The sequence below is a fragment of the Hirundo rustica genome, chromosome 19, assembly GCF_015227805.2.
Source record: "Hirundo rustica isolate bHirRus1 chromosome 19, bHirRus1.pri.v3, whole genome shotgun sequence".
In the NCBI taxonomy this organism is placed as follows: domain Eukaryota; kingdom Metazoa; phylum Chordata; class Aves; order Passeriformes; family Hirundinidae; genus Hirundo; species Hirundo rustica.
The window spans coordinates 1,912,561-1,939,994 of record NC_053468.1 but is presented as its reverse complement, the minus strand read 5'-3'; the positions used below and the strand labels follow the sequence as shown (position 1 = coordinate 1,939,994).

Here is a 27,434-nt window from a genome sequence, read left to right as displayed (position 1 = left end):
CGTGAGGGGCCGTGAGGGGCCGTGAGGGGCCGTGAGGGGCCGAGGGACGGTGGAGAGCGGGCGGAGAGCTGCAGGCACAGAGTTACGGCAAAGGAGAAGGCCCGGGGAACCGAGGCGTTCCCCAACTGGAGCGCCTCCAGGCTGGAGAGCTCAGGGACAGCACAGGTTCTTGAGGGGCAGGAGATGCTGCCCCCTCAGAGCTCGGGTGCTGCGGCAGCAGCGCTGGAGACACGGCTGGGGAGGGGCCTCAAAACCCCCAAAAGGCCTCCAAGAGCTATGGAGAGATTTTTGGACAAGGGCCTGGAGTGACTGGACACAGGGAATGGCTTCACACGGCCAGAGGGTGGTGGATTTTAATTATACAAGAAATTGTTTCCTGTGAGGGTGCGGAGGCTCTGGCACAGGGTGCCCAGAGAAGCTGTGGCTGCCCCTGGATCCCTGGAAATGTCCAAGGCCAGCTTGGACAGTGGAAGGTATCTCTGCCTGGGAGTGACGTTTAAGTTGCCCTCGAGCCCAGCCCATGTGTGATTTATGTTTACAGGTTTCCAGCACTGCCCAGATCCCTCAGGGTGACACACAGGGCCCTGGTTCAGGTTTCCAGCAGTGGCACCAGGGCAGGAGGGGTGACCTGCTCCGGGAATGCACCTGACTTCTGTGACACCATCATCATCCACATACCAGGAGAATGAAACAATGACTGAAAACATGCACAAAGTGCCTGCGAGCAGGTTTGCACAGATGGGAGCTTTATTTCGCAAGAAAAGGTTGTAACTCGGGTTTGATCTTACCAAAGGAACCTCTGTTAACTTATCGGGTGTAAATTTCTTGTCTCACCTTTGGATATTAATTTCAGAGAAATCAAATGATAAAAGAGGTGGGCAAAGTACATTCAGGAGCAAACTGCTGCCAGTTTCTATCAGCAGGGAAGTTTCTGTCCAGTGCAGAGGAGCTCTGGCTGTTTAATTCTGATCATCGTCCAGCAGCTTCGCCATGAAAAATTGTAAGGTTGGGTTAATTTATTAAGGAAAAAAAAAAAAAAAAACCACCAAAAGTTTATAATTGCACAAGGAAACTTCAGTGAGGCTCACATTTCTGAGTGCAGCAGAATTCTGTGGAAGCTTAAATTTTGCTTCTGTGTAGAGAAAAAAAAAACCAAAAAACTGGGAAATTCACTACAAATCTTTTTTGTTTTGCATATTTCCCTTACAAGCATTAACACAGTCATCTAACCAAGGTGGTACAGTCACTCTTTAGAAGGTTCAGTGCAGAGTAATTGAAAACAGGTAATTATTGCCTTACTTTGTTGCAAAGGTTGTTGCCAGGTAGTTGCCACACAGTTGTGGCCTCTGCAGCCTTTCCTCCCCATCTGGGGTAGAATTTCAACATCACAGCAAAACTTTATGAACTGAAGTTACTTCCCACTTCCACAGAAATAAATTCTTGCAGGATCCAATTTGGACAGGCTGTTTCTTTCATCTCCTAAGGCAGCGCTGTGTTCCCAGCATGGATGAAAGGGAATATTTTCAGGAATAAAGTCCCCTGGGAATTCTGTAACCATGGTAACACATATAGATAGCAGGCCTGGTTCCAGCCCGTGGTTTATTGTTCCAGCAGTAAAGAACTGGATTCTTTAAATAACCATCCTGGCCACTGGAATAAAGTACTGGTCCCTTTTGCTTTCCCATCAAAATAAAATTTTTAAAAGTTAATATATTGCTACGGTATAACATTCAGGATAAAGTGCCAAGATCGGTTCTGTCGTAAATCTAAGCGGGATGTTAATGAATTCCAGATAAATATGAATACTTCTGTAACAATAAATTCATATTTCACTGCTGTATAAATAACAGAACTTAAGCTTGAAATAAAAATTAAAAAATAAAAAGCGTCCCCATCAAATTTTCATGTGTTTTATTGAGGTGAACATACACATGGTCCACATAGTCAATGAAAATAGTCATAAAATAATTTAAGAACTTGTGTTGAAAGGTATTAGCAGCACCATCGGTATTGGAATAGCAGAAAACACATCTCAGAGGGGCAGTGATGCCTGGATAAAATGCCATCATTTGGAACAGGGGATGGGAATGGCTTTGTCGGATGCTCTGGGGAGTTGGAGTTCTTTAAAACACACTTTTTTTGCTAAATACTTTCGACGATTATTGTTACAAAAAAATACAACTAAATAAGATACTGCATAGTATTTTAATTAACATAAAATCGACACTGAGGTGTGTAAAGCAAGTCTGAAATCTCTGCTTCCACATACATTTCATTTCTGAGTAGAGAAATCTAAAATTTAAAACCAAAATATAGACCTAGTGTATTCTCTAAAAGACACACTTTAGGTGGAACGTATCAGACTACGAAAATACATTATCTTCCATTCTGTTTAATAATTTACTTTAGTTAAAAAGTTGTGAAAGTCTCCTCACAAGAAGCGTATACAAATCGATGACTTTAGTAAATTAACAAAAAGGATTACTTTACTTTTTGTTTTCGTTTTGTCGGTTTTTTTTTTTTTAAAACAAGGCTTAGCCCCGCCGTAACAATTATACAAGGAAGAAAAGAGACTACATTTATATGAAGGAATACAAATTTACACACATTTTACAGCGACTTATACCCTACACATCTACAAAATTCACAGTTATAATACAAGCAAAGTACAAGGCTGGGATAAAGCTGTGTCGGATACCAAAAAAAGTTCCTACTTTAAAAAAAAAAAAAAAGATCAACGGGGAAGAGCTCCGAGACTCGCGCGGGCGCCGAGAGGAGGCTCAGCACACGCACACGGCTTTCCTGGGCGGGTGGAAGAGCGAGCTGCTGAGCTTCTTCTGCCCGCGGAGGCTGCGCCGCATGGCCAGCTTGGACGGGCTCCTGCGCTGCGGGCTGCCGCCCGCGCCCTCGCCCGGGGCCCTGCCCGGCCCCCGCCGCGGCTTCTTCACCGCCGGGCCCGAGTTGGATTCCTCCAGTGTCCGCTTAAAGCTGGCCGGGGGCGTCCTCTCCGCGTCCTGCGCCTTGCCGTGGCCCTGAGGGGACACCTTCAAGCCTTTTTGGTCCGTGCCTGAGTTGGCCGAGTTGGAAGGGGAGAGGCTGAGGGAGAAACCATTGCTGTAGGATTCCTGCAGCCTCAAGGCCAGGGCTTTGCTGCACTTCTCCTCCTGGGGGGCCGGATCCTTCGGGGTTCCTCCGGAGGAAGGTAAATTGCTTTTGGCAATCTCGTTTGGCAGCTCCGGGTATTTCTCTGAGAGCGTGTTGCTGTGCAGGAGGGGAGGAACGGGCTCGGCGGAGTTCAGTCGTGGCCAGGGGTCATCTTCTACGAGCTGAGGGATAAGGAAATAAAATGCTTAGGCATAAATACAACCACAGAAGGATCTGGGAAGGGACCTTCAGGATCACTTAGTTCCAAACTCTGCCACGGGCACGGCCACTTTCCACTATCCCGGCATGCTCCAAGCCCCATCCCGCCTGGCCTCGGACACTTCCAGGGACAGACTTGAGCCTATGCGGGAAGAGACAGTGTGTGGCGCTTTCAGAATTTCCCTAAACCTTATCAGAGGCAGAAAAATCCTGCTCCAAAGCAGACTCATCTTCTCTCCCTGCTGAGAGGTGGAAACAATCCCGACTGGGGACGTGAACGGCAGCTGGAGAACGCTGAGGGATCTGCTGGGAGTTCAGGGGGAAAAGCAGCGCCTGTAAGCTCTGCCATTGTCACCAGCAGCACTTCCCTGCACCAGGCACTGACAGAGGCACTGCCCTCTGATTTATACATGGCCAGTGGCCAAACGCCCTCAGGGCAAACAGCAGCAAGAGGCTCCTGACCTTTGCTGTGTTCAGCACTCTCCATGACCACGTTAGCAGGGGCTGGACAAACTCCTCAGAGCCGCCCACAGAGAGGGGCAGTGGCACAGACACCTAAAACATTCCTGTTTGCTGGGCAGGGTTACACTTCTCCTTGCCTCTGGATCCCTCACAGCACACCCAGCCACTCCCTGGGAAGCACAGCGAGGTCCCAAAAAACTTCCTAAACTCTGCCCCTCATCCCTTCTGCAGCCTCTGGGAAGTGTTCCTGCCCCATTCTCGGTTTTACCAGCTGGAAAATGGGGACAACGCTTGCTCTCGCTGTCCACAGGGGGATTATGAAAATTAGTGTTTATGCAGTGCCCTGAAGATAGGAATTCTGACCTTATTAAAGATTTAATTGTGAAGAAGTCCCTGGTTACTCGGTGAGTCCTTCAAAAGTAAATTTCAAGGCCACACTACACACCCTCAGTGGAAGGCAAATGGCAGTTATTATTTTAAGGAAATCATGTGCTGCAAACTGAAATGCACGCAGCTGAATCAGTCAGGGACACATCTCAGGTGAATAAACAGATGCTTCTGAAGCCATAACCCAGAACAACTCCAAGTTTAATAAAATGCACTCCAAAAGAAAAGATAATCAGGATTGTTCCCAGCATCCACACTGGTTTTCCACTCCTCTCTACACCTCTGTGGCTCTCCATGTGTAGACAAAACTGTTTAGATAACATCCCTCCACTGCATTTAACACAAGAGGGAAGACCTTTATGAATGGAATTTTAAAGGTTATTCTTCATCTCAGTTCCTGCAGAACGCAGAAGAACACCAGATCACACACAGCAAGCAGCTCTGGCAAGGCTGCTCCAGCTGCTCAATTTAATTCCTGACATTGTGTCACATAAAACTTAGTTTTATGTTTTTTATTGTGTAAGACATTTAATGTTGTGGCTCTTTTCCCCAACATCTCCCGCTGGTGCAAACAGCTGAGGCCGAACAAGGCTTTGGGAAGCCAAGGGAAAGGCAGAGGATGGACTGCTGGAGGGTGATGTAACAAAACAGGAAAAATAAACCACGAATCACCAACTGAATTTCTCAACACTCCAATCAATCTTCCTCACTGGCCTCAGGAATACTGGAATTAATTTGGTATTAGTACTTGCTGCCAGAAGCACAAGCAATTAAGAAATACTTTTGTTTAATTAAGAAACTTTGGTCTCCATCTATTTCCAAATTAATTGTTTTGGCAGGTAGCAGCTGTCAGGCATCAAGGCCATCCTTGCTTCCCTCACAGAAACCGTGATTGAAAATTTTAGGAGCTCTTACAATTTAATTTTTTTTCCTCAAGATTTTTCTAGGTTTAAAGCTCTTTTCAGGGATTTTACTCCACTAGATGAAAGGGGAGGAGACAAAGTTGAAGCTTGCCATTTTATTAGAGCTTGTTTCTCCCAAGGGAATGTTTAAAACTCCCTTTCTAATTTCTGCTTTCTTTTCCTTTGCCCAAAGGACAATTATCTGACGATTCTGCAGAACATCAAAGGACAGTGACTTAAATCAGGAGCAGCTGGTAATTACTGAAACAAACAGCCACTCATAACTACACTCCAATTCTTAGAGAGGGGGAAGAAAAGCCACAAAACAACAAAACAAAAACCCTCTGAAGAGCTCTGCTTTATGTTAACAACTCAAACTTGCAGCCTTCAGAAAGACCTTACGTTATGATGTCCCTGCCTCCAACAAAGAAAATCAAATCAACCAAAGGAAGATAATGAGATCTCCCAGTACAGAAAGAAAATGTTCTTTATGGTAACATGTGTTGGAACAAACTAACCTTAAAAAAATAAAATAAAAGCCCTACTCCACCACAACCAAACAAACCCAAATCAAAGCACGCCCTGTCAGGAGCAGGTTCACAATCTGCACTCCCTGGGCTGGGCAAGCGACACAAGCACCTGGCGAGGCAGGAAGAGAAACTGCAGCCCAGCCTTCATTTCTAAGAGGGTGTGTTGGATGGTTTCTGTTTTATACCTCTGATCCCCACTCTGGTTCCTCTCTGTCTCTAAAGGCTGCCCCAAATTTGGGGGAGGATCTCAGACAACTTACTTTAGGAAACAATGCATTTCAAGGTTTGTAAAGCAACATTATGGAGGGAGTACAGATCAACAACTACCAATAGCAGCAATTCTGAAAATTTATACTTTGGAACACCAAAGGCAGAGTGCTAAACACTTTTAAGAAACATTGTTAAAAGTTGGTCCAGTCCTCCAAACCTTTGCAGGTGGAAGTATTGAGGCTATGTTCTAACTGTAGCTCTCACAGAATATCCAGAGCTGGAAGAGACCCACAAGGGCCATGGAATGGCAACACCATCTTTTAACCAAACCGACCTCAGAAATAGATTATCTAGAGATATACAGCAAAAATTCAAAACAGCAACATGAAACAGTGACATAACCTGACAGGTGAGGTGTTCCTATGAGCGCTGCTGAACCTCTGGCAAAGTTCTGATGGCCGCAGGGAGCTGGGGGAGGCAGAGAGGGGACCCAGAGAGCCCTTACCTTGAGGGGGGGCGTGCAGCAGCGGGACGGGGTGAGGCTGCTGCCGTCGGGGCTGCTGTAGCTGGGCCCCTCGGCCAGGTTGAGCACCAGCTCCTCGTCGCCGTCCCAGCGGCCGCGCTCGCGCAGGGGAGCGATGCAGATGACGATGGCGCTGGTGTTGTCCGCCCGCAGCATCCGCTGCCTCCAGCGGCCCAGAGCCCGCCCCACCAGCATCCGGGCACACGACTGCCGCGCCTCGCCCTGGGGACACACGGGGACAGGGGGGGGTCACACGGGGCATCAAACACAGCCACCCCCACAGAGCCACCTCCACAGAGCCACCCCCACAGAGCCTCGCCCTGGGGACACACGGGGACAGGGGGGTCACACGGGGCATCAAACACAGCCACCACACAGAGCCACCCCCACAGAGCCTCACCCTGGGGACACACGGGGACATGGGGGGGGGGTCACACGGGGCATCAAACACAGCCACCACACAGAGCCAACCAGCATCTGGGCACGCACAGTCACACAGAGCCACCACATCACACAGGGCTGGCACCCAGAGCCACCACAAGGCACCTCATGCCACGCATGCTCCTACAACCCATGCCCCAAAGCACCTCCAGAAATACTGGTTAAAACACATCTTCCTTCTTAAATCCATCTTTAAATCAGTTTGTGGTATATTCCACATGTATACAGTACTATAAACAGTATAAATAGCTTGTAACACAGCAGTAGGTTGTAATAGGTTGGAACACAACCTACAGTCTTTCCAAAGTCCCTCATGGGGTTTGCAGAGTGTTTACTCTCTGATGCGCCAATATAAATTGTCAACCGTTTTGTAAAATAAATCAGAGAGTAATTTAATTCAGCCTAAACAGGCTGCATTATAACATGCACCTTAATGTGAAATAAATTTAATGTTCAGACAGCATTTTATGTAACTTCCTTAGAGAAGAAACTCATTATCTCCTTTATTACTCACAGACAACACCCTGCTAGTCAAATTTCCCCAAAACAAAAAGCCAATAATTTAAACTACGTTAACACCCATGGTATTTTACATCAGCCACATTGTAACAACTTTTACTGTTGTGGCAAAACCACCCATCTGCCTAAACCAACTCTGGGGGCTGTTTTTCACCCCTACCAGATCAAACAATCTTTAGAGGTAACAAGGATGAAATTCCCACACTGACTTCTGGCCGCTGCTCTCACCATGAAATACTTCTTCTCCTCGTGATCCTGGCACATGGAGATGGCATCCTGAGGTGGGATCATGTTCCAGAGCCCGTCACTGCCAAGGATGATGTACTTGTGCTTCTGGGGATCAATCGTGTGCACGCTGGTGTCGGGCTCGGGGGACACAACAAACTCCCCACTGTAGAAGTCGTAGCTCCAGAGATCACCTGGCAAAGCAGAAAATGGGTTGGGATTGTTACATAACACAAGAGGAATCTCACTCTTGGAAAACAGAGAAAAACGTTCCTTCCCAGGAAAACCATCACCATCAGCCTTGAGTCACCAGCAGAACATAAGGAAATTCCAGCCCAGCCACTGCTCAGCTCCTGCCACTTTCTAATCGTATTTAAACTAAACCAAGCTGCAATCAGAGGTCGTCTGCTCTCTTACAACAAGTATTTGTGGAAAAAGGAGAAAGGAAACAGATTAATACCTAGAAACTGGTGAAATCTCAACCACTCTCCAAACTAAAACCTATCTGAATTAATCGAGCTCTCCTTAAACAGAAGTAAAACCCGGGTTCGTTGATCCCACACCTAATGTGCAAATATTTGCGTGTGTAGGGGACGGGACCAAGGAAAAGCTAAGGAGGAGACTGAAGCCTTTTCCCTGTTAAATTCCCTTTGCCATTCCTTTTCCTCCCACAGCTCGAGCATCTCGTGCAGAGCCACTCGGGGCTCTCTGCAGCTGAGCACCACGCGCCAGCTCTGGGAGCTGGAGAGAAGCCACAGGAACACGGGCACTGCCTGAGCTCCGGCAGGAGGGCTGCAAAGAGCAGCTCCAGCCTCTCGGAGGACGGCCCCATGCAGGGAACGCTGCTATTTTTAAATCTCTCTCGCTGTGTGAATGAGTGTGGGGTCACCTCACCAGAACCAAAGCTGAACAGCACATCTGAGTCAAACCATCCCCTGGTTCAAGAGCTCCCTCCAAACCAGCCTCAAATAAAAACCGCTCCAGCAGAAAAAATGCATTGCCATGTCAATTTATTTCAATTCTATTTATCAAGTATGCTTGAAAAATTAAAAACCTTCTCTAAGGCTAGGCCTTCAAATCAAGAATAGTAATAATCTGCCCTAACACCTGTTTTTAAAATTTATTTCTATGTTCACAAACAGCTTCCTGTAGTCATAAGCAACATAAAGTAACATAATTATTACTTGCAAGCACTGGCTACATTTTTCTGCGCAGAATACACAGCTTTAAAAGCAGAAATCAATTAAAATGTCAGAGCTGAGCAGCAAACAGAAGCTCAACTCAAGAGTAAGGTTTTGTCAGGCTCTTCCTTTGCTTTTTGTTGGACAAAGCCTGGAGCTTCTTCCACATCCATCAGCACCCTTTTAAAGACAATAAATAAGCTTTTTGTCTTCCTCCTTGCCTCCATTAGCTTTGCCTTAAGCTATCAACCAGCTGAAAAGACTTTTCCAGAACCAGGGAAAGGGAATACTTCAACTCAATTACCCCACTCCACCGCAGCCCATCCTCAGCAGAGCCCCGGTTCTCCCTGGCCGCAGCAGCCCCACAAGCACACGCTGTTAATGAGCGCTAATTAAAAGCCACGGCTGCTCCTACAGAGGTGCACGGGCTCCCGACAAAGCCAGCTGGCAGAGAGATCAAAATAAATACTGTAACACTCGAGCTGAGCAACTTTTGGATGTGAATTGCCACGGAAAGTTCTCCTGCACGTCGGAGTTTCTCACATCACACTGTCACGGCCACAGCAGGTAAAATACACGAGAGCAGCATCAATTCCCAATGTATTTTCATATATATATACACGTAATATTTTTACACATCCATTTGCCACTTTGTTCATACTCACGTAGGAGAAATGACAAAATGCTATTAGCTGAATCGGTTTTTTAATTAAAAATCCTGTTCTGAGTGCTAAAAATAACCTGGCATTCATTAATTTGGGTTCTTTCACACACGTGTCATCGTGTCCATCTGCTCCCTTCCCGAGGAGGGAGCCAAGCAATCATCACACTGATCCCAGGGGATCTGCTCCAGGAGGAAGGAGGCTCCTCCCAGGGATAACTGGGAATATCACGAGGATTACAAACCTGCTGAAGGGCACAGAGTGGCTCTCACAGACCCTTCCAACTCTGAGCCCATCTCAAGGCATGGGGAACATTTATATTTTTATTTTGTTGGGGTTTTTTTTTTCCCTGAAGGGCAGAGCTCCCCAGCCTATGGCAAAGCTTTCTGGAGCTGTGCCCAGCTGTGCCCCCTCTCCCTGCCCAGCACCCCAGAACACAAACCTGCAGAGGAACTTCCCCTGGCAGCCTCTGTCACAACTCTGGGAAGGGAAAGGGAGAGGAGAGCAGCCAGAAAGCAGAGAACACGTTTCCCTGAGCGTTTCAAAGCGCTCTCAAGTCTTTAATCGTGTTCCAAAGCAAGCAGACAGAGCAGTGACCCCCTGGCAGCCTGGGATGTGCCAGAGGCTGGTGTTACAGGGCTGCAATGCCAGGCTCTCAGGCTGCCATTTGGGAGCCAGACTATTTTTGTACTGGATTAAACCCCAAACACTTACAAAACTCTCGACAAGTTTGTTCTTTAAAAACTTACACACTTGGGAGCGTTTCTTTCAGTGTGAGGTTTGCATATTTCTTTCCCAAACAAACAAAAAAAAGTTATTAATGTAGTTCCTTCTATATCTTCCAGAAAAACCTGTTTCTTAGTCCCGACTCAAACCAGAATAATATACACTGCATCTTACAAAATGAAATAGATGTTTGAAATCAGATACTAAAGGAGCAGGAAACTAATTTAGCTGCCTGTAAGAATATATCAAACTGTGCAGTCTCTCTTAATCTGCTTACTGTTACCTTATAAAATACAAAAAACCTAAGTCAAGTGCTGCCAGGAAGTAATGGAAATCACAAACAAAAACACCCATCAGGTAAGTGGGCTGGATTGGATTAAACCCAAAGCCTTCTTAGAGCAAAAGCACGTCCAGAAATCACATAAATCAAGTCTTTCATTTTAGTTTCTGGAGATGCTGTTTTGCATATAAAAAGGGGGTTTGGTTTTAATAGAGGAAAGAAAACTTTACTTTCATAACTCAATCCAAAATAAAACCCCAGTTTGATTAATCCCAGAGCTTTTTAAATCGATTTTTTTCCCCACAAGGAGCCACAGGTGCCCTCACATGATGTGTGTAACACACAGATCCCCAGAACAAAGCACACACTGCATTTGGCACAGCACATTTATTATTTTGTCTCGGGGCTGAAGAAAATTGTACAAGCTACAGCAAGATATCCTGAGGACGACAGGAATCCCAAGTTTGTCTGGTTTTATAGAGATAAAACAGAAGAGTAATTATCAACAGAAGCTGGAAATTGCTGTAAATACAACTTACACAATTCCATGCGATTCAGGTTTGTGGCCTACAATGGAGCAGGAAGGAAAAACTGATTGGCAGCTGTGCCACTTAATTTGAAAAAGAGATAAATGCACGTAAACAACCCTAAAATCTTACACAGGGATTTCCTCAGATCATGTGAGGTCAGCCATAACCTCTCCTCCAGGATTTCATGGTATGTGCATTCAGAGAGCTCCACAAAACAGTTCTGGCATCCAGTCAGTTGTTCTGGAAAACAGCTTCCCTACCACCCCTGTCAGAGATTCCTGCAGCAGCTCCACGTGGATTCCCTGCTCTGGTACAGAACTGCTCCTAGAGGGCAGCAGGAAATTCCTGTTCTGGGCAAGAGTCAAACCTCTACCTGCTCCACCTGACAGGGGTGAGTCCATTGTATTCCTGCCCAAAAAAGAAGCAGGGAAAGCAGAGTTCATGTTCCCACTGGAGGGAGTGGTTGAACTAACGGGCTCCTGGCTCAGGTTTCATCATTCATTCATTTAAACACCTCCCAAGCAGCTCCAGCAGTGCCAGGCAATCCCTCACCACAGATTCATGAGGATCTATTACAAGGCAAATTAGTATTTTTAAAAAATGTTCTCATTGCCTAGAAAAGGTCAGCAGAAGTAGCTGTGGAAACACAGAACTCTAGCACAGCTTAAAATGGTTTATTAGAAGACACAGAAACCTGCTGTGTACGTTAAAGCAGCTTACAGATGCTTTACAGGGACAGCACAAAGCCCAAATATTTCTGACTTGTTACGGGGCTATAAATAAATCAAGCATTATTTAAATACTTAAATAGAGCCGCTGTGCATACCACAAATGCTTATTTTAGGGCAGAAGGGCACTTCTGACAATCAGAATGGGAAAGGAGACGTCAACAGAATTAATCTGGTCACAAGGATTTCTTCTGCACCAGGATTTTCTGCTGTCTGGATGTAACTTTTCCAAGGTGCTTTATTCCTGCTATTTCCACATCCTTTTCTGAACTCCTTAAGAGTGCACCAGACTTAAAGGCTGGGGGATGAAACTACATCAAAATATTTTAAAATGTTGTAAGAGAGAGATGCTTAAAACGCCATCTAAGATCTAAATTTTAGGGGTTTTAATCAGATAATCTCCCCCATTCTAAATACAATAAATTCCTCACCCCAAGTTTCTCTGTTGAGAGATTCTTGTTGTCCTGCTAAACATTTTTTAATGCAGGTTGGGACCGGGCAGGAAGGGAGGCTGGTCCCAGCATGGGGTTTGAGCTTCCAAATCCAGGAATTGATAGAGATAGGTGTTCCCATTTTTTGGTCCTGGAAACTCTCCAATAATCCTCTCTCCATGCACTTGCTGGGAAAGAATGCACTGAGGGCCGACAAATGCACGGTTCCTTGAATTCCCATCTGCACACAAACCCCAGCCAAATCCTTTTGTTCAGCTTGCTGGGAGAGATCAGATCAAAAGCCAGAGAGCTCTCCAGACAGGCAACAAACTTACAATCACAGGAACAAAAGATGCATCGAAATTAAGTGTCCACATCTTGCAATCCAGGAGGAACACCTCCCCTGTCCTGCAGGAGGGAACAACAGGGACGTGCTGCTCAGGGGATGAAGGGTTTTTTGTTACTCGTTTACTAACTCCAAAGGATTTACTCAAACTCTCAAGTCAGTTCTCCTAACCACAAAATAAACTCGATCCTACCTGAAATATGACACATAAAGACTTTAAGATACAAAGAAAAGGTCCTTAAAATTGATTTTTTTTTTAAACTTTCAGGCACTTGTGACTCCTTGCTTGACACACAGCTGACTTTTCCACATTCATTATCGCTGCAAAATTCTCCTCAGCTCTGGACAAATCCCTGTGGCACAGCTATTCCTGCCTGTGAAATAAGACACAGCAAGGCTCTGGAATGATCCAGACCCTGGTCCCAGAACAGCCTGTCCCCATGGGCACTGCCAGCTGACCCAGGAGCACCGCCAAGGGCCTGCCAAGCTGCCAGCAAGGAATTACAGCACAGCTCTTACAGGTAAAAACACCACAACCCCAGCAAATCAAACCTATCCTGGGTATGTCTGCATAGAAAATTCTTCACTGCACAAAGGGAAAAAAACATGAACAGCCAAAGATGGGCATTCTGCAGTGGAATTTCAGGAGAAAAATGACCAGAAACATTAACACTCATGGGTGAGAGATACCCAATAATTCAGTTAAGAATTACTTCCCAAAAAACCATTCATCACAAGTTTTCTACTCCTGTATTATCCCATCTATCCTTGGAATGAGGTGCTCCTCAAAGACAGTTTCTCATTCCTAGTGCTCCCAAGTTCTGCTTAAATAGATTTGACTTTCATCCCATTCTATGCCAAGTCTGGGAAAAAAAAAAAGATTCTCCACAAAAGAAAGACTGAAGCATTTCATACACCATCCAGCAAAACCCCATTTCTGGTGCAAATGAAAATGTACAAACCCTGTGTGTCTCCAGGAGAGAGAGCACGTTTGTCTCTTTCTCACTGAGATAATGAAACTGTAATTTTTGACTAGCTGGTGGTAAAATTAAATCCCACCCTCATAGGGCTGACACTGAAAACCCTGCAAGTTATAAGTCACCTCCTTCTCTCCCCAACTACAGTGTTATTCAAAAAATGAGGTATTATTGTATTAAAAATACATTTTAAAGGCCCAGATTTTGAGAGACGAGTGAGGAGACCCCTGTAAATCTGTGTTTTGGCAAGCCCAGGGGGTGAACTGAGCTGAGGGCACTCACCCAGCGCTCTGGCCACGGCCAGGAAGGGGATCTGGTCGATGACGGTGCTGCGGCGCACGGGGCCGTTGTGGGTCAGCCGGGGCCTCTTCCACACCACCCGGTTCACACCTGACTTATTGATCACACTGCAAGCACCAGAGAGGGGCAGAGGTTAGGAACAGGAACCAGGAAGTCGGTGTCAATGAGGCAAAACCAGTTAAACATGCAAATGTGGAGGTAACGATGACGGCACAATGAAGTATTTCGAAACCATGGCGCTTCGATAGTTCTATATAAAGCCAAGGGGGAAATGAGAGATGAAGGGCAGAAGAAAATAAAAAGCAAGGTAATGAAGACCTGGAAGAAATTCTGGCTGGTTAGAACACATGCAAGAGTGTTTTTTTAATCTGTCAGGGACAGAGCAGAACTGGATTTGCTTCCCTCAGATGAGGACCATCAACATCAGCTCAACTCAGATCTAAATTCCACACAGTTCCTCCTTCCGTCTTCTACATCTCCCAAAGTTTGGCCGCACAGAGCAGCGTAGCACAGTTGAAACAACAGAAAAGGAAGGAGCAGCCTCCTTAAAGGATTTGCTTAATGCAAGGAACAGCAACAGGAAGTAGACACAAAAAGAGGAATTGTCCCGGGCTGGTGTCTGCAGGAAGCAGGAGATAAGAACAGCTCTGCATTTGCATGTGAACACCTGCTCTGAGGCACTGAGCACTGGTTTAGCTCTCCCAGATGGCATTGGAGGTCCAGAGGAGCTACAGAGCAAATAAATGGGGCAGCTGTGTCAGGCAGGGAAGAAGAACAAGTATGAACCATGAAGGAATAAGTCCTAATGAAACCAGGAACCAGCCAAGCTCGGTCCCAACCAAGCTACTAACGGGATACTTGAAAGTTCCTTTCATCCAAGGAACAGCCATTGGTAATTAGAAACTGAGCAGCTCTGGAACAGCCTCAAAATTCCTCATGCCGAAGCCATTCACTATGCACTTCCTGACACTTCAAAGGCCTTAACAACAAGGGCATGTTCGGCTCCATCCAGAGCACGGCAGAGTCACAAACACCACATCCTAGAACTTGATCTCATCCACTTGTGCAGCTAATGACCACACAGAGCTCACTTCAGTCACTATTGGAAAGGAAAACTCATCCCACACTCAGACTGTTACTGGGAAAACAGCATTTTAATGGAAGTTCCCATCATGCTCTCCTGTTAACTGTTCCCAGTTTGCTTTCATGAAAGACAAGACATTCCCAAGCACAGCTGCACAGTTCCACCTCACTCCCACCATGTGCCTCACAGCCAGCTTGGGAAAAACAGGAGGAACACCAGTAAAAATTTAAAAAAAAATTAAAAATTAACCATTCCTGTAGATACTAAGTTTCAGGGAATGCTTCTTTGAACCTTCAGAGACTTCCAATCTCCAAGAAACACCTTGAAAACCTACAGCAAAACCGCAGGTTATCCCTGCTGCAAAACAGCCCCTGATAACTCCCACCTGCCAGAGACACAAATATCTGAAGGTTAATGGGCTGACAGGGTTCCCAGATGAAGGATGTCAGCAGGAAAACCTCCAGTGATCCCTGCTCCGAGGAGGAAAGCGTGCCCATCCATCTGGTGTGGCACCAGGAGAAGGCAGAGCTCCCAGATCCCAGCCCTGGGGGTTGTCTCCAAACATTTGTGCCACCTGACAGAGCCCTGACTGCTCCTCCTCCCTCCCAGGGAACACACACCCACCCCAGCTGGGATGTGCCAACATCTGCCAGCACCTGCCAGGGAAGGAATGGCTCCTGGAAAGACAGGTGCTGAACTGTGGTGTTAAAACAGCAAAGGTTTTGTTTCAAATCCGGGATTTTCCTGGTGTTCCCTAAGTGGAAGCTTTGAGGAGCCGATTCCACAGCTGCCATTGTCATCTCAGGGACAATGCAGAACGCCTGAGAAATTAGAGTGCTGTGACAAACTGGATATTCCAGACCTCGTATCACTTTACCTATGTGAAAAGGCAACTTGCCCAACCTGCAGGTTCCTCAGAATTTAAAGAAAAACAGGCCAAAAATGAACATCTCTGCTTCCAAAGGGTTGTTAGTGAACATTTAGAACTGTAACCAACCCTCAGCTGCGTGATCCACCAGGAAATCAAAATTCTGGCTATACCATCAACCACTAGCAAAAAACCACAACCATGTAACAACAAACCCCTGTAATTTATTCCCCAATAAGTTGTAAGAAAAATTAAGAGAACAAAAGAGAAACAGCTGAGATTCAGCTCTTTGTGCCCTCCCACAACAAGCCCAGTGAAAAGCAGACACACCTACCTGCCCCCAAGGCCTTCGATTCTCTCCCTTTCTTTGGGAAGTTCTGGCTTGTGGTCCTGTGTCACCTCCACAGCTCTCACAAAGTCATCCTTGGGGTCATCTTGGACCCCCAGCACCACGCCCGAGTCGCCCACGTGGGCCACGTACATCTTGGAGCCGCGGATGATCACCACGCTGGCCGTGGTCCCCGACGTGCTGGGCAGGCCTGTCATGGTCTTGGGCCACTCTGCTGCAAGGAGAAACGAGGCAAAAAACGGACAAAAAGAATGGGTTTAGTTCTGGGGAGCTGGGAATGTCTTGAAGGGCATCTCGGAGGCTTGCGGGATGGTGAGACCTTGTGATTTACCCTTTGCTTCCCTGCCTGGAGTAGTAGAAATGTCCTAAATTCAGTTATTTTGTCAGGACGTTTGATTGGCAATCAGGATTTGTGGACGTTCCTGATCCCCTTGGAAGGGAGAAAAACTGCTATTTTACTGTCATAGGCTGAACAGCAACATTTTGTGCTGAATGGTGTCTCAAACGTTCTACTCACACTTCCCTTTGGAGGACTAAATAATTCAGACTATCTCAGTACGCTCTCGTTAAATTCTACAGGGGATATCCATGGAATTGAGAGCAATAACACAACTACACCTGGCCAGGGAAAGCCTCCTCAACTGCTTTGCCCTCAAACCACTTCTGTGAACTTCCTATTACACTACTCTCTCCAGTTACACCCAATCCAAATTTCTCTTTCGTGCCTTTCCTATTTTTGCGTCTACACGAGTTCATCTTCTCCCAAAACCGCACAAGTTGACTGAGACAACACCCCCATGGAGGCAGCCCAGCCACACCACCCTCCTCCCCACCCCAGCACCCACGAAAAGCAGGCTCAGCTCCCAGTTATCAGTGGATTCCAACTGCCAACAGCAACCTCGTGTTTCTTCTTCGCTGCACCCACTCACGTCTTCAGACAAACTCCAAAGGGAGCCTCATCTCCCTGTCACATTCTATCTCCTGCACTTCACAAGTCAGGCTCACGCAGCACAGCACAAAAAATTCCACTGTGACACAAGCTGTTTGCAGGAAATACCCAGCTCAGGCTGCCAAAGCACCGTGTTCTCTATTTGCACCACAACAAACAAACAAACAGCAAATAAACACACGAGGAAAGAAAAGGAAAGCACAGTTACACCTTAGCCTCTGTGAAAACAGATATTTTAATCTTCTAAAGCTTTAAATGGAATCAAAAGAATGAGGAACTTAAGTTCTAGTGCCACTGAATGATGTTCAGGTGCCTGAGGGAAGAAGACATGGAAGAGAACGGATGGAAAAAGAGAATTTGGAGAAGTAGAATTCACAGGCAATATGAAGATAAAATTGCAATTCCTCAGTGTGAGCGACCGAGACATCCAGCGCAATTTAAACATTTAAGTTCCAACAGTTCCAGCTTTGTGTTCTAAACACTAAAACACACTTTCTCCCTAGGAGCAGCTTTATTTCAAGAACACAAACATTCAATCAGCTTATTGGAAGTATTTTGTCTGGCAGTTTTAACTGTGGATATTAAATCTAACACATTCCAAATGGAAAGCAAACAAGGGAGGGAGCCAAGTGGTAATGAGGACTTCAACCATGCACTTAACAGAAAACAAGCTGAAACTAATGAGTTTCTGTCAGTGTAACAACCCCTGAACAGCAATAAAATATATTAGAGAGTCAAATCAGCCTTTATGGGGATGGGGAGCAGAGAGAAGGAAATCACCCACTTGTGGGAGAAAGAATGATGCAGCAGCCTCAGATTTTAGGCTCAACAAACCCAGGAATTATCTGCCTGTCATCCAGACACTGTAGCTCATGCCTTGCTCCTGTTCAGAGATAAGTATTAGATACAGCCCACTTCTCTCTGTAGAGATTTTGTCTCACCAGGAACCAGCACAAAGTGTCAAAACTGCTGGATTTTCTTCTGAGCCTGAGTATTAAAATCAAATCCATGTACTCAAGTGCTCCACAGATCAGGAGCATCAACAGCACATCTTTCTAAAGCAGTTTTCCCCCCCTCCACTTGAAAGCCACTGCCCTTCACACTCAGCTTTGTAACTTTGAACTAATAAACTCAACTCATTCTGTAGCTTCCAAAATGAACTCTGACTTGGGAGGATCTTTGGCATTCGGAGAATTTTATTACTACAGAATTAACGCCAAAAATGATCACCAGTAACAAATAGGCATTTTCTGGTTCAGTTTTTCTGCTTCTGTCCTCCTCAGTCTGGTTTGTGTCTATCAGGGGATGACTCCAGAACTTCCAACAACCAAGAGAGCAGCTGAGTACAAGCTGGAAGGGAAGGGATTCCAACTGGAAGCAATAAAGACCCCATCCTCCACCCCAAAGTCCCAAACCCTTCTCCCACACACTTCAAGATGCCAGCATACTCAGTCTCCATTCCACATCCACAGCGCCTTACACGTGATAATACGGAAAATTACTGCCTGTCAGAAGAATTCACACTGGGACTCCATAACAGGATGAAGTTATAAACTTGAGATAATGATGGGCTTGTCCCACAAGACTCAGGCTGCTGAGCACGTGCAGCAGGAATCAGGAGGAGCAAACACACTCTGGAGTTTACTAAACAGCCAACATCCAAGTGCCATCAAAGGCTCCCAGCCAGAGCTGTGCTGTTTCTCACAACAATTTAAATTGCTTCCACAAGCCCGGTGCTGTTTGCTAAACACCCATTACTAAACAGAGATTCCTGCGCTTTTCTCTGCCTTCAGTGCTCACACAGAGTTTCTGGTTACAAATAACACACCAGGGACACAAGAGCCAGAAAACTGAACTCTTTATCTTCTCCCCTCCCTGCCATCTCCCCCCGTTCACACATTTTGCACCTTATCACCCAGCCCTGCAGCCCAGAAGGCTGCACATCGCACTGCCAAGGCTGTGGTCAAGTTCTGGTGTTTCTAAAATTCACACCCTTCCCTCTGTACCCTCAAACTCGCTGTTCCTTCCCCGTTATCTCCTCAAGTATCTGACATTCACACAACTTCTCTATTTTGCTATTCAAGAAAAAGGAAAATGAAACTGTTTTGAAATTATAATTACTCCTCCCCCCCACCCCCCCCGAACCACTTCGTTGAAAGCCTGAGGTGCTCTCAGTGCAATTCTTGCTTTTCAGGTTTCCCTCCCAAGCCCAACTGTCACTGTCACTACTTCGGATCCAGTTTTACCATGTTCCACACCTCCCTTCACACGCTGTACGCTGCTTCTGCTGCTTCTCTGAAGCTTCTGAATGCCTAAATGCATAAACAATACACACACATTCTACACATTCCATATAAACAACCATGCTTTAAGTAAGAACCTTCATCTTAGGAAGAAAAAGTCGTTCAGAAACTCAAACTGCGACCTCACAAGACCTCGGGGAGAAGGATGAGTACAGGGATGATGACAGTCACTTGTCTGGGCATGCTCCTCTCCTTGACACTGACTTATTTACTACCCCAACTTCTGTGTTACTGCAAGTAAACAACGAATACATACATAAATACATAAATATATCATCATAATGATAATATATATTTATAGCTAGCAAAATCATCCTCAGGATACTAAGCGTGTTTTCTATTTTGCCAGGGACACGGCATATTCCCCCCTGCTCGAACACGAGTTATAAACCAGCCACATTTCAATCCTTCCATCAGGATTCACAAAAACAGTCGGAAGCACCGTTAGGGAAAAAAAAACCACCGTTCCCAGTCCATTCCAGCTGGTTAAAATTACTTTTTTAATTCTTTTTCATGACGAAAAGGAAACCTAAGGGAGAGTTCAGCGCGATTACCCAAGGCAACAAGATAAAGACCTTCCCAATGAATCGAACTTGGAAATCGACGCGTAACACGCTGAAAACAAACTGCAGCCCTACCACCGCACCGTTCCCAGCTACGTAACACAACAGCGAGCCCTCGCCCTGTGTTTACATCTTTCTCCTCCCAGCGTGCCCTCCAGTTTTTCTTGTTTCCCCGAATTACCCGGCTGAGCGGCCGGGATGCCCTCCCGCGCTCAGCCGCGCTTCTGGGCGCGGGGATGGCAGCGATGGAGGGAGGGAGGCACTCACAATAGTGCGGGAGAGGGGGAGGAGGAGGAGAAGGCGGCCGGGAAGCGGCGCAGCGCGGGCGGGCAGGGGGAGCGCAGCCCGCGGGAGAGCGCGGAGGGTCGGCGGCGGGCGCCGGCACTTACGCAGCTTTTTCCACATGGCGCGGTGGCAGGCGATGAAACCCTTGCGCAGGGCCGCGCACACCTCGGCCGGCTCCGCCGAGCAGAAGCCCTTCTGCTTCTTGATGAAGCCCCACAGGTTCTCCCGGGCGAACTGGGCCGCCTCCCGCCCGCCGTGCCCGTCGCACACGGCGAAGAAGGCGACGGAGCGGCGCGGCCGCCGCCCGGGGCCGGTGCCGGGGAGCTGCGCCCCGTCCTCGGCCGCCCGCGGGGTCCCCCCCCGCCGCCGCCCGCTCTCGGCCGGGGGCTCGGCGGCGCCGGGGCCCGCGGGCGCCGCTCCGCCTTTGTGCGCCCCGGCCGGCGGCGGCTCGGGCTCCACCACGATGTGGGTCACGTCCTCCATGTATTTCCTGCCGCCCTGGTCGGAGAACACGCTCACCCCGAGCGCGTACGGCCCCTCCATGGGGAGAAGGAGCGCGGGGAGGGGGGGTGGGGAGCGGCTCCGCGCGGCGGTCCCGCCGCTGCCCGCCCGCCGACGGCTATTGCTGGAGGAGGCGGCGGCGGTGCTCGGGCATGCCCGCGGCGGCCCCGGGCCGCTCCCGCTGCCGCTCCCTGCGCCCGCCGGAACGGGAACGGGCCCGCCCAGCGCCCCCTGCCGGCCCCGCCGCGGCGGAAGGGGCGGCGGGCGCGGCCGGGGCTCCGCGGCGCCCCCTGCGGCCGGCGGGTGGGAGCGCAGCGGCGACAGAGAGCCCCAAATCGCGACAGAGCGCGGGCGGGACGGGACACGACAGGACACGGCGGGACTCCCCCGGGCCTGCTGCTGTGGCACACACGCCGCAGCAATCCCGCCACGGGCATCCCTGTCCGAACGCTCGCGGAGCTCTGGCAGCCTCGGGGCCGTGCCCATTCCCTGGGGAGCCCGGTCGGTGCCCAGCACCCTCCGGGGGAAGAGCTTTTCCCCGATCTCCTGCCCAAACCTCCCCCGACACAACGTCAGGCCGGTCCCTCGGGGGCTGTCACTGCTCTGCCCCTCCTCTCGCCCTCCCGAGGAAGGTGCAGAGAGCGATGAGTGGTCCCCGGGTCCCCCCCGCGACGAGCGCTCCAAAAAGGCTTCACACAGAGCTCAGCACCGCAGGTAGGATGCGGAACTGGGAGCACAAGATTCCTCCCCCTTGCTCCAGGAATCCCCTGGTTGTTACCCAACCCTCCCGTCCTTCCCTGCCCGAGGAACCCCCACGGCTACTCAGATCCCCATCTTTCCCCACTCCTTGCTTTCGTCCCTGTTTTCCAGTTTAATTCCCACTAAGGACCCCTCTGGAATTACACATCCCTGCGTTTTATAATCACGACCACTTAAGACGTTTCCTTCACGCTGGAGGGGTTTGAGCATTTCGTTTTTATAGCTGAAATTCCAGACATTGCTTTACTGCCAGCTCTCAGAGCCCCTTCTCGCTACAGCGAAAACCACCGCGGAATTTTACAAAAATACTGCCCTGGAGATAATTGTTTGGCTTAAGGACTGCGAGCCCTTTGGATTTCCTTCCATCAGCCACATTAAAGTCAGCAGTATTTAAAACATAAAAAAAAATACATCCACAAGGCTTTGAATTCCTGGAGCACTGAGGGATTTGCAAACCTGTTACAGACATTAATGAATTAATCCACACTAATCCAATCAGGTAACGATCCCTTCCTACTTTACAGGTGTTTATACCCTCAGATCAATCACCAGATCATCAACCTCAATATAGAATTGCTTTAAAAATCTGACCATGAAGTTTCATGACAGTATTTTATGTAAGTATATTGGGCATTTCAACAGTGTGTAAAAGAGATAAAGACTAATTCGAGCTTTATGCAATCCCAAACATCACAAAGCATCACTATTTCCCTCTTAATTAACATAAAAACCATGGACACGACACATCAATTGCCAGGCCTTCACTGCCGCCCACATTGCAAGATATTTTTGATTACAAAGTAACCAGAAAACAAACAAACTGACTTAAAGCTATCAACAACAACAAAAAAGACAAAATAACATTGTCAGGCCTGGGTCGCCACAGGGACAGCTAAAGCCAAAAAAGTGCAATGTCTCTGTTTTGCAGCTGGATAAACGTAGCCAGATACGTTGTCATGTCAGGAGTAGCCTCCTTCAGTACAGGCAATGCTTTCCTGAATAATTTTGAGTGGAAAACCACAAGCTACTCCAGGAACAGAACCACACAGATTGGCTCCTACCGCTACTCTTTACATAAACGTACTTCAGGTAATCTGGTAAAAAGAAGGAAACAAGGGGAAAAAACCAGTTATGATGGAAGAAGCCCCTTTTAAACCCTAAGCTATTTCTGCCTTTCCATATCCTAGCATTGCTTTTGCCTTCCCAAGTGAAAAAGTGCCTGTCAATACTTCTACAATCGAGACAATAACCCATATCAATCATACCTACACTCACAAATTCAATCAAATTACAATACATCAAAGAGGTTTTTGCCCGTAACAACTACACCCTCCAAAGTGCCGTTGGAAAAGCAAAGTGCTTCAAGATTTACAGGGCACACAACCAGCAGATCCTGCAGCAACTCAAACCATATTTCCTCATTTTCTTCTGAAACCCTTCAGCTCACAAAAAAAAAAAAAACCAAAACCCTGCAACTAAACCAGACCCTCACAGAAATAGGAACATGTAAACGTTGCAGGGAGAAAAACTTCTAATAAAGACAAAGTTTGTTGCAGGGAGGAAAAACTTTGAAAAAAGATGAAGCTTTGACAGAAAGTACCACTGCCGTTTCCAAACCCCAGGACCTAAAAAACAGGCAATAACTGAGAGGCAATTTTTTTAGGCACCCTTGATACATTTATAAAAATGGGGAGTGCTTTTCTTGGTTTATGCTTAAAGGAAGCAAATGCTAAGCAGAAACTGCCCATGGTTCCTCAGCTATATTTTTCAGACGCAGAAGTCAGGTTAAACCACTCACAGTTAGAAGCTTTTTTACGTAAGAATTAAATTAATTTCACATAAAATATTTCTAACCCAAGCACAATCGGATATTTACTTGACTTTAACGATAACTTATCCTCATTTTGTCTAACAGTTGCTGAAATAAATCCACCTCAGAATGTTCTGGTTCAACTGATTTAAACCATTTCTCAAAATTAAAGGTCGTGATTGTTTTTATCAGAAAAAGTTCAGTATTTCTTTTAACTGGAGCTTAAAAAATTTTACATAGGCTTAAACTAAATTAGCTACATTTTGTTACAGCAGAATTCCTTCCCCTCAGCTACAGCAGACAATCAAAAGAAACAAAAACATGTCCACTTAAATTCTTCCTAATCCCCCATCAGCATCCTGCCCCTCTCTTCCCCAGAAGATTTAAAGATACCCCAAGTTATATTTTGCAAAAGCCATAACTCATTTTGTCTGGCAGGTCAAAAATATGTAATTATCAACACATGAAAATCCACATCAACTTGATATAGATATAGAAAAGCTCATAATTTAGGTAGAAACTTATAAATGATAGGAATAATTACAGCAGAAAGCTGCAGTGCCCACCTGGCTTTGGCAAACCCACATCCTTAAAGCCTGAAAATAATCTCTGCATTTGGGGACTGACCTTCATGTCTTAGTGCTTACAGATACCTCAGAATGTTTCTCCTTCCTCTAGCCCCTAATTATGCCCCTAATTAAGCTTCAATCAGCCCAGCTGACTGTGCCCAAAGGTTGTTACACCTCTTGCATAGCCCATGTGAAATGTGCCAATCATCTCAGCAAGGAGCTCAGATAAAGCATGACAATCTCACGTAAAAGAGGAAACTAGAAGTGAACAAAATCCACATTTTAAAAGGCTTTTCCCAGTCAGTGAAGGAAGGTGGGACCTGACCACACAAGGAGTTAACACCCCTGGCTCTGGTGCATAATGTGAATTTCTCCACTTGCCCTAAGGCCTGACCATCAGAGCACTGGTTTCACATCTCATTCAGAATGGGATCCTGAAGTGGATGTATATGAAAAACAGAAATGAAAATGTATTTATCTGGGTTGCAGTAAACATGAAAGGAAAGGGGGAAAAAAAGCATTAAAAAAAAAGATCTGACAAGTTCATGTGGATGCTCTGCATTTAGCTCTTATTTTAGAGCAACAGTCTGTTATGTTGGCTCCTCTACAGTTTAATGATTTCCTGTTAAGAATTTAAAATTAGAAGCCTCCAACAACTTCCCCATAAACTATTTTCAAGGTTCCTTTAATATCCACATCAAGGAGATATAGTAGGTTCATATGTTATCCATGTCAGTTCACTTCCTTCCCACTTCAAAATAAGCATATTGTAAGGAAATTCAGCAGGTTTTTATTGTTTTCTTAGAACCCCTTTTTCCACTAACTATGCCCAGCTAGAGTAATTAAAAAACCAAAGCTGTTCACATAAACAAGCTCACATTTAATCCATGACAAAACAAGAACTGCTGGTCCAATCTGAAAAGCCTGAACTGTGTTAGATAATGATCCAAAACTTAATTTCCCAATGACGAGTTAGCTCAAATTTTCAACTCCATCCATACTGAGCTTCCTCTTTGTTACCACATGAATGTTACAAACATTTTTTTGCTCTCTGACAAGTACCTTACCTTTGAGGAAAGCATGCAAACAACATTCTCTCACTGGCAGCACATGAAACAGATTCCATATTTTTCATCCAGGTTTCTAGAATTATATTCCTGGGGAATAAAAGAAAATATATACTACTTATTTATCCATAAAATCATTTGAGCCAGGCATATAAAAGGCAGAGCATCTGCAGGCCTCCCCTCTCAGTCCCTCACTGGGTCAGTGAGAGGCCTCCCAAACACTGATCACCACTTCCCTGACAAAAATCACCTCCCAAATCCACCCACCAGAAATGCTCCTGATATGAGCACCTCCTAATTGGTTTCAGCTAAAAGTGAGTCAGGTGAAGCTGCAGGTGACTTAACCTGACCCGAGGGCACAGCAGTGAGAAAAAAAGCAGCAGTAGGAGAAGCAATTCTGTTGCTTCCTGCGTGAACTTTAATGAATATACAACTCCTAATTTGGCTGAAATATAAATCTATGAGCACAACAGGGAAAAAAAAATACAAAACCTCCCTATTTTCAGTTTGAAGCTCAGTTATAGAGTCAAAACATGTGAGATAAAGACAACACTGCTACTCTCTGCGGTAAGTTTCAGACCAAGTTGACTTGTTATCCAGCTATGGTTTCACATATAGATTTGGAATGGAACTATGGAATGGTTTGGGTTGGAAGGGTCCTTAAAGTTCATCTCATTCCCACATTTCCCACTGTTCCAGACCGCTCCAAACCCCATCTAACCGGTCCTGGGACACTTCCAGGGATCCAGGGGCAGACACAGCCTCTCTGGGCAGCCAGTGCCAGGGCCTCACTGCCTTCCCAGGGAGCAATTTCTTCCTAAAATCCAATCAAAATTCACCCTCTGTCAGGGTGAAGCCATTCCCTGCGCCCTGTGGAGAGAGTCCTCCCCTGCAGGCACCCTCAGGTGCTGGAAGGCTGAAGCTGGGTCACCTGAAGATTCTCTTTTCCAGGCTGAGCAATCCCAGCTCTCACCCTTTCATGGGAACAACAACTTCCAGCAGAGGGGAGCTTCAGCAAGTCACTGGGGTCCAGAAACAGTAACTCAATACCAATATCTGGTTGGAATTTGGCTTTTTTTAAGGATTTTGAGCCTTTTTTTTGAGAGGAAGGGGGGGGGGGGCACAGAACATCAGCAGCCTCCATCTCTACCCTCCTAAAATCACACAACCACAGCTGCAGATATAAAAATCTCTTCCATACAAACCCCTTCCACACAGGGAGCTCTGACAACCCAGAGGCTGTTTGATCTCTGGGGGCAGCTTGGTTTCTGTTTTTACAATAACCACGACTAGATTTTCTTTCTCCATTCACCCCTCGCGAGCCTTGCCTGCATCCCCTTCCCCTACAATGACACCCAGATGTGCCACACTCCAGATTCTGCGCATGTGAGGGGTTCAGATACCCAGCTGCATCTTCAAAAAGCTCAGATTGCAGCAGCCAGACCGACTGAAGGCTTTTCCCCAAACAACATCCATCCCCGTTCTGCTTTCAGGCATTGGCAGCGTGCGTAAAAATCCTTCAACTATTTCTCCACATTAAAAAAAGACAAAAGGAAAGAGAAAGATACCAACAAAGATAAGAAAATCCATCAGAAGGGCTGCCAGCAAGCATTGGAGGCAGAAGGATTTTCCAACATCTGCAGTGATTAACGAGTGATTGCATTAAAATAATTTACGGATGTGAAAAGCACGTTATTGAATGGAGATGTTTTATTAATAAGCTCCCGATACAGTCTAAAGAAAATTAAAAAATAATTACACTCTATAACTAAGGAGTAACCAATTATCCAATAAAATAGTCTGTTGTCTGTTTTGCTGTAAATATGTTATTTTGATGCTCACTAACTGACTCAACACAGTGACTGAGGACTCCACCAACTCTCTGTAACACCTTCAACAACAAGCCAACTATTTGTGATAAAACAACACCAAATTGTTCAATATATAAAAATATCAAATCATGCAGTATTAATAAAAACCTGATTCTTGTATATTTAAAGTCAGTCTCTACCTAGAGATGAAATTGCATTTGCCATGAAGACTATTTTCCAAGCTTCACCGATATAAGTTACAAACTGAATACACAACATAATCCAGAGAAGCTTTGTACAATGTTCTTCCTTCACAGATACATTTATTTCTTCTTCTGAATGGGTACACTCTAGTTTTGTCTAGGAAAAAAAAAATACAAAAAAAATAAAAATTTGCCATGCAGTAGAAGGTACAGCCTGGCTCCTTTCTCAAAACATAGTAATTCATCAAGAAGATAAAGTCCATTGCCACAGTGCTTAAAAAGTATGTTTACCTTCACTGCATTTATTTTCAGAAAATTTACTAGATACTTTATTTTGAAGCAAAATAAAGAGCAGTATAAGCTTAAAAAATTACCTTTCTTAATACATTATCAATATTTTTTCCTTTATGCACTGGAAACCAGCTCTGTCCTGCTCTTAACAGACCTCCAAGCCTCCCAAACCAGGCCTCTAAAAGTAACTGAGCTAAATAGCCCCCACCCCCAGGGGGGCTAATCGCCAGCAGGAATCAGCTGTATTCCCTCCGGTGAAATAAATCCTCATCGTTTCAGAAAATAAAGGAAAAAGCTGA

The 27,434-nt window shown here is 46.2% G+C and overlaps 1 protein-coding gene across 1 annotated transcript; it reads right to left on the bottom strand.

The window, feature by feature from the left end:
• Positions 1–1,894: 1,894 nt before the first annotated feature.
• On the bottom strand, positions 1,895–20,711 carry PPM1D (protein phosphatase, Mg2+/Mn2+ dependent 1D). Its single transcript, XM_040082705.2, has 6 exons — positions 20,229–20,711; positions 16,010–16,238; positions 13,706–13,830; positions 7,566–7,756; positions 6,360–6,599; positions 1,895–3,326 (listed from the first exon to the last, which is right to left on the bottom strand). The coding sequence occupies exons 1-6, from the start codon at positions 20,665–20,667 to the stop codon at positions 2,781–2,783; spliced, it is 1,770 nt and encodes a 589-aa protein (XP_039938639.1). The 5' UTR covers positions 20,668–20,711; the 3' UTR covers positions 1,895–2,780.
• Between the last annotated feature and the right edge of the window lie 6,723 nt (positions 20,712–27,434).

Coding starts and splice junctions, on each gene's coding strand:
- PPM1D (XM_040082705.2), bottom strand. CDS start 20,667: ATGGAGGGGCCGTACGCGCTCGGGGTGAGCGTGTTCTCCGACCAGGGC. Junction 16,239..20,228: donor CGCCATGTGGAAAAAGCTGC/GTAAGTGCCGGC, acceptor TTCTCCTTGCAG/CAGAGTGGCCCAAGACCATG. Junction 3,327..6,359: donor GCTGCACGCCCCCCCTCAAG/GTAAGGGCTCTC, acceptor CTTATCCCTCAG/CTCGTAGAAGATGACCCCTG.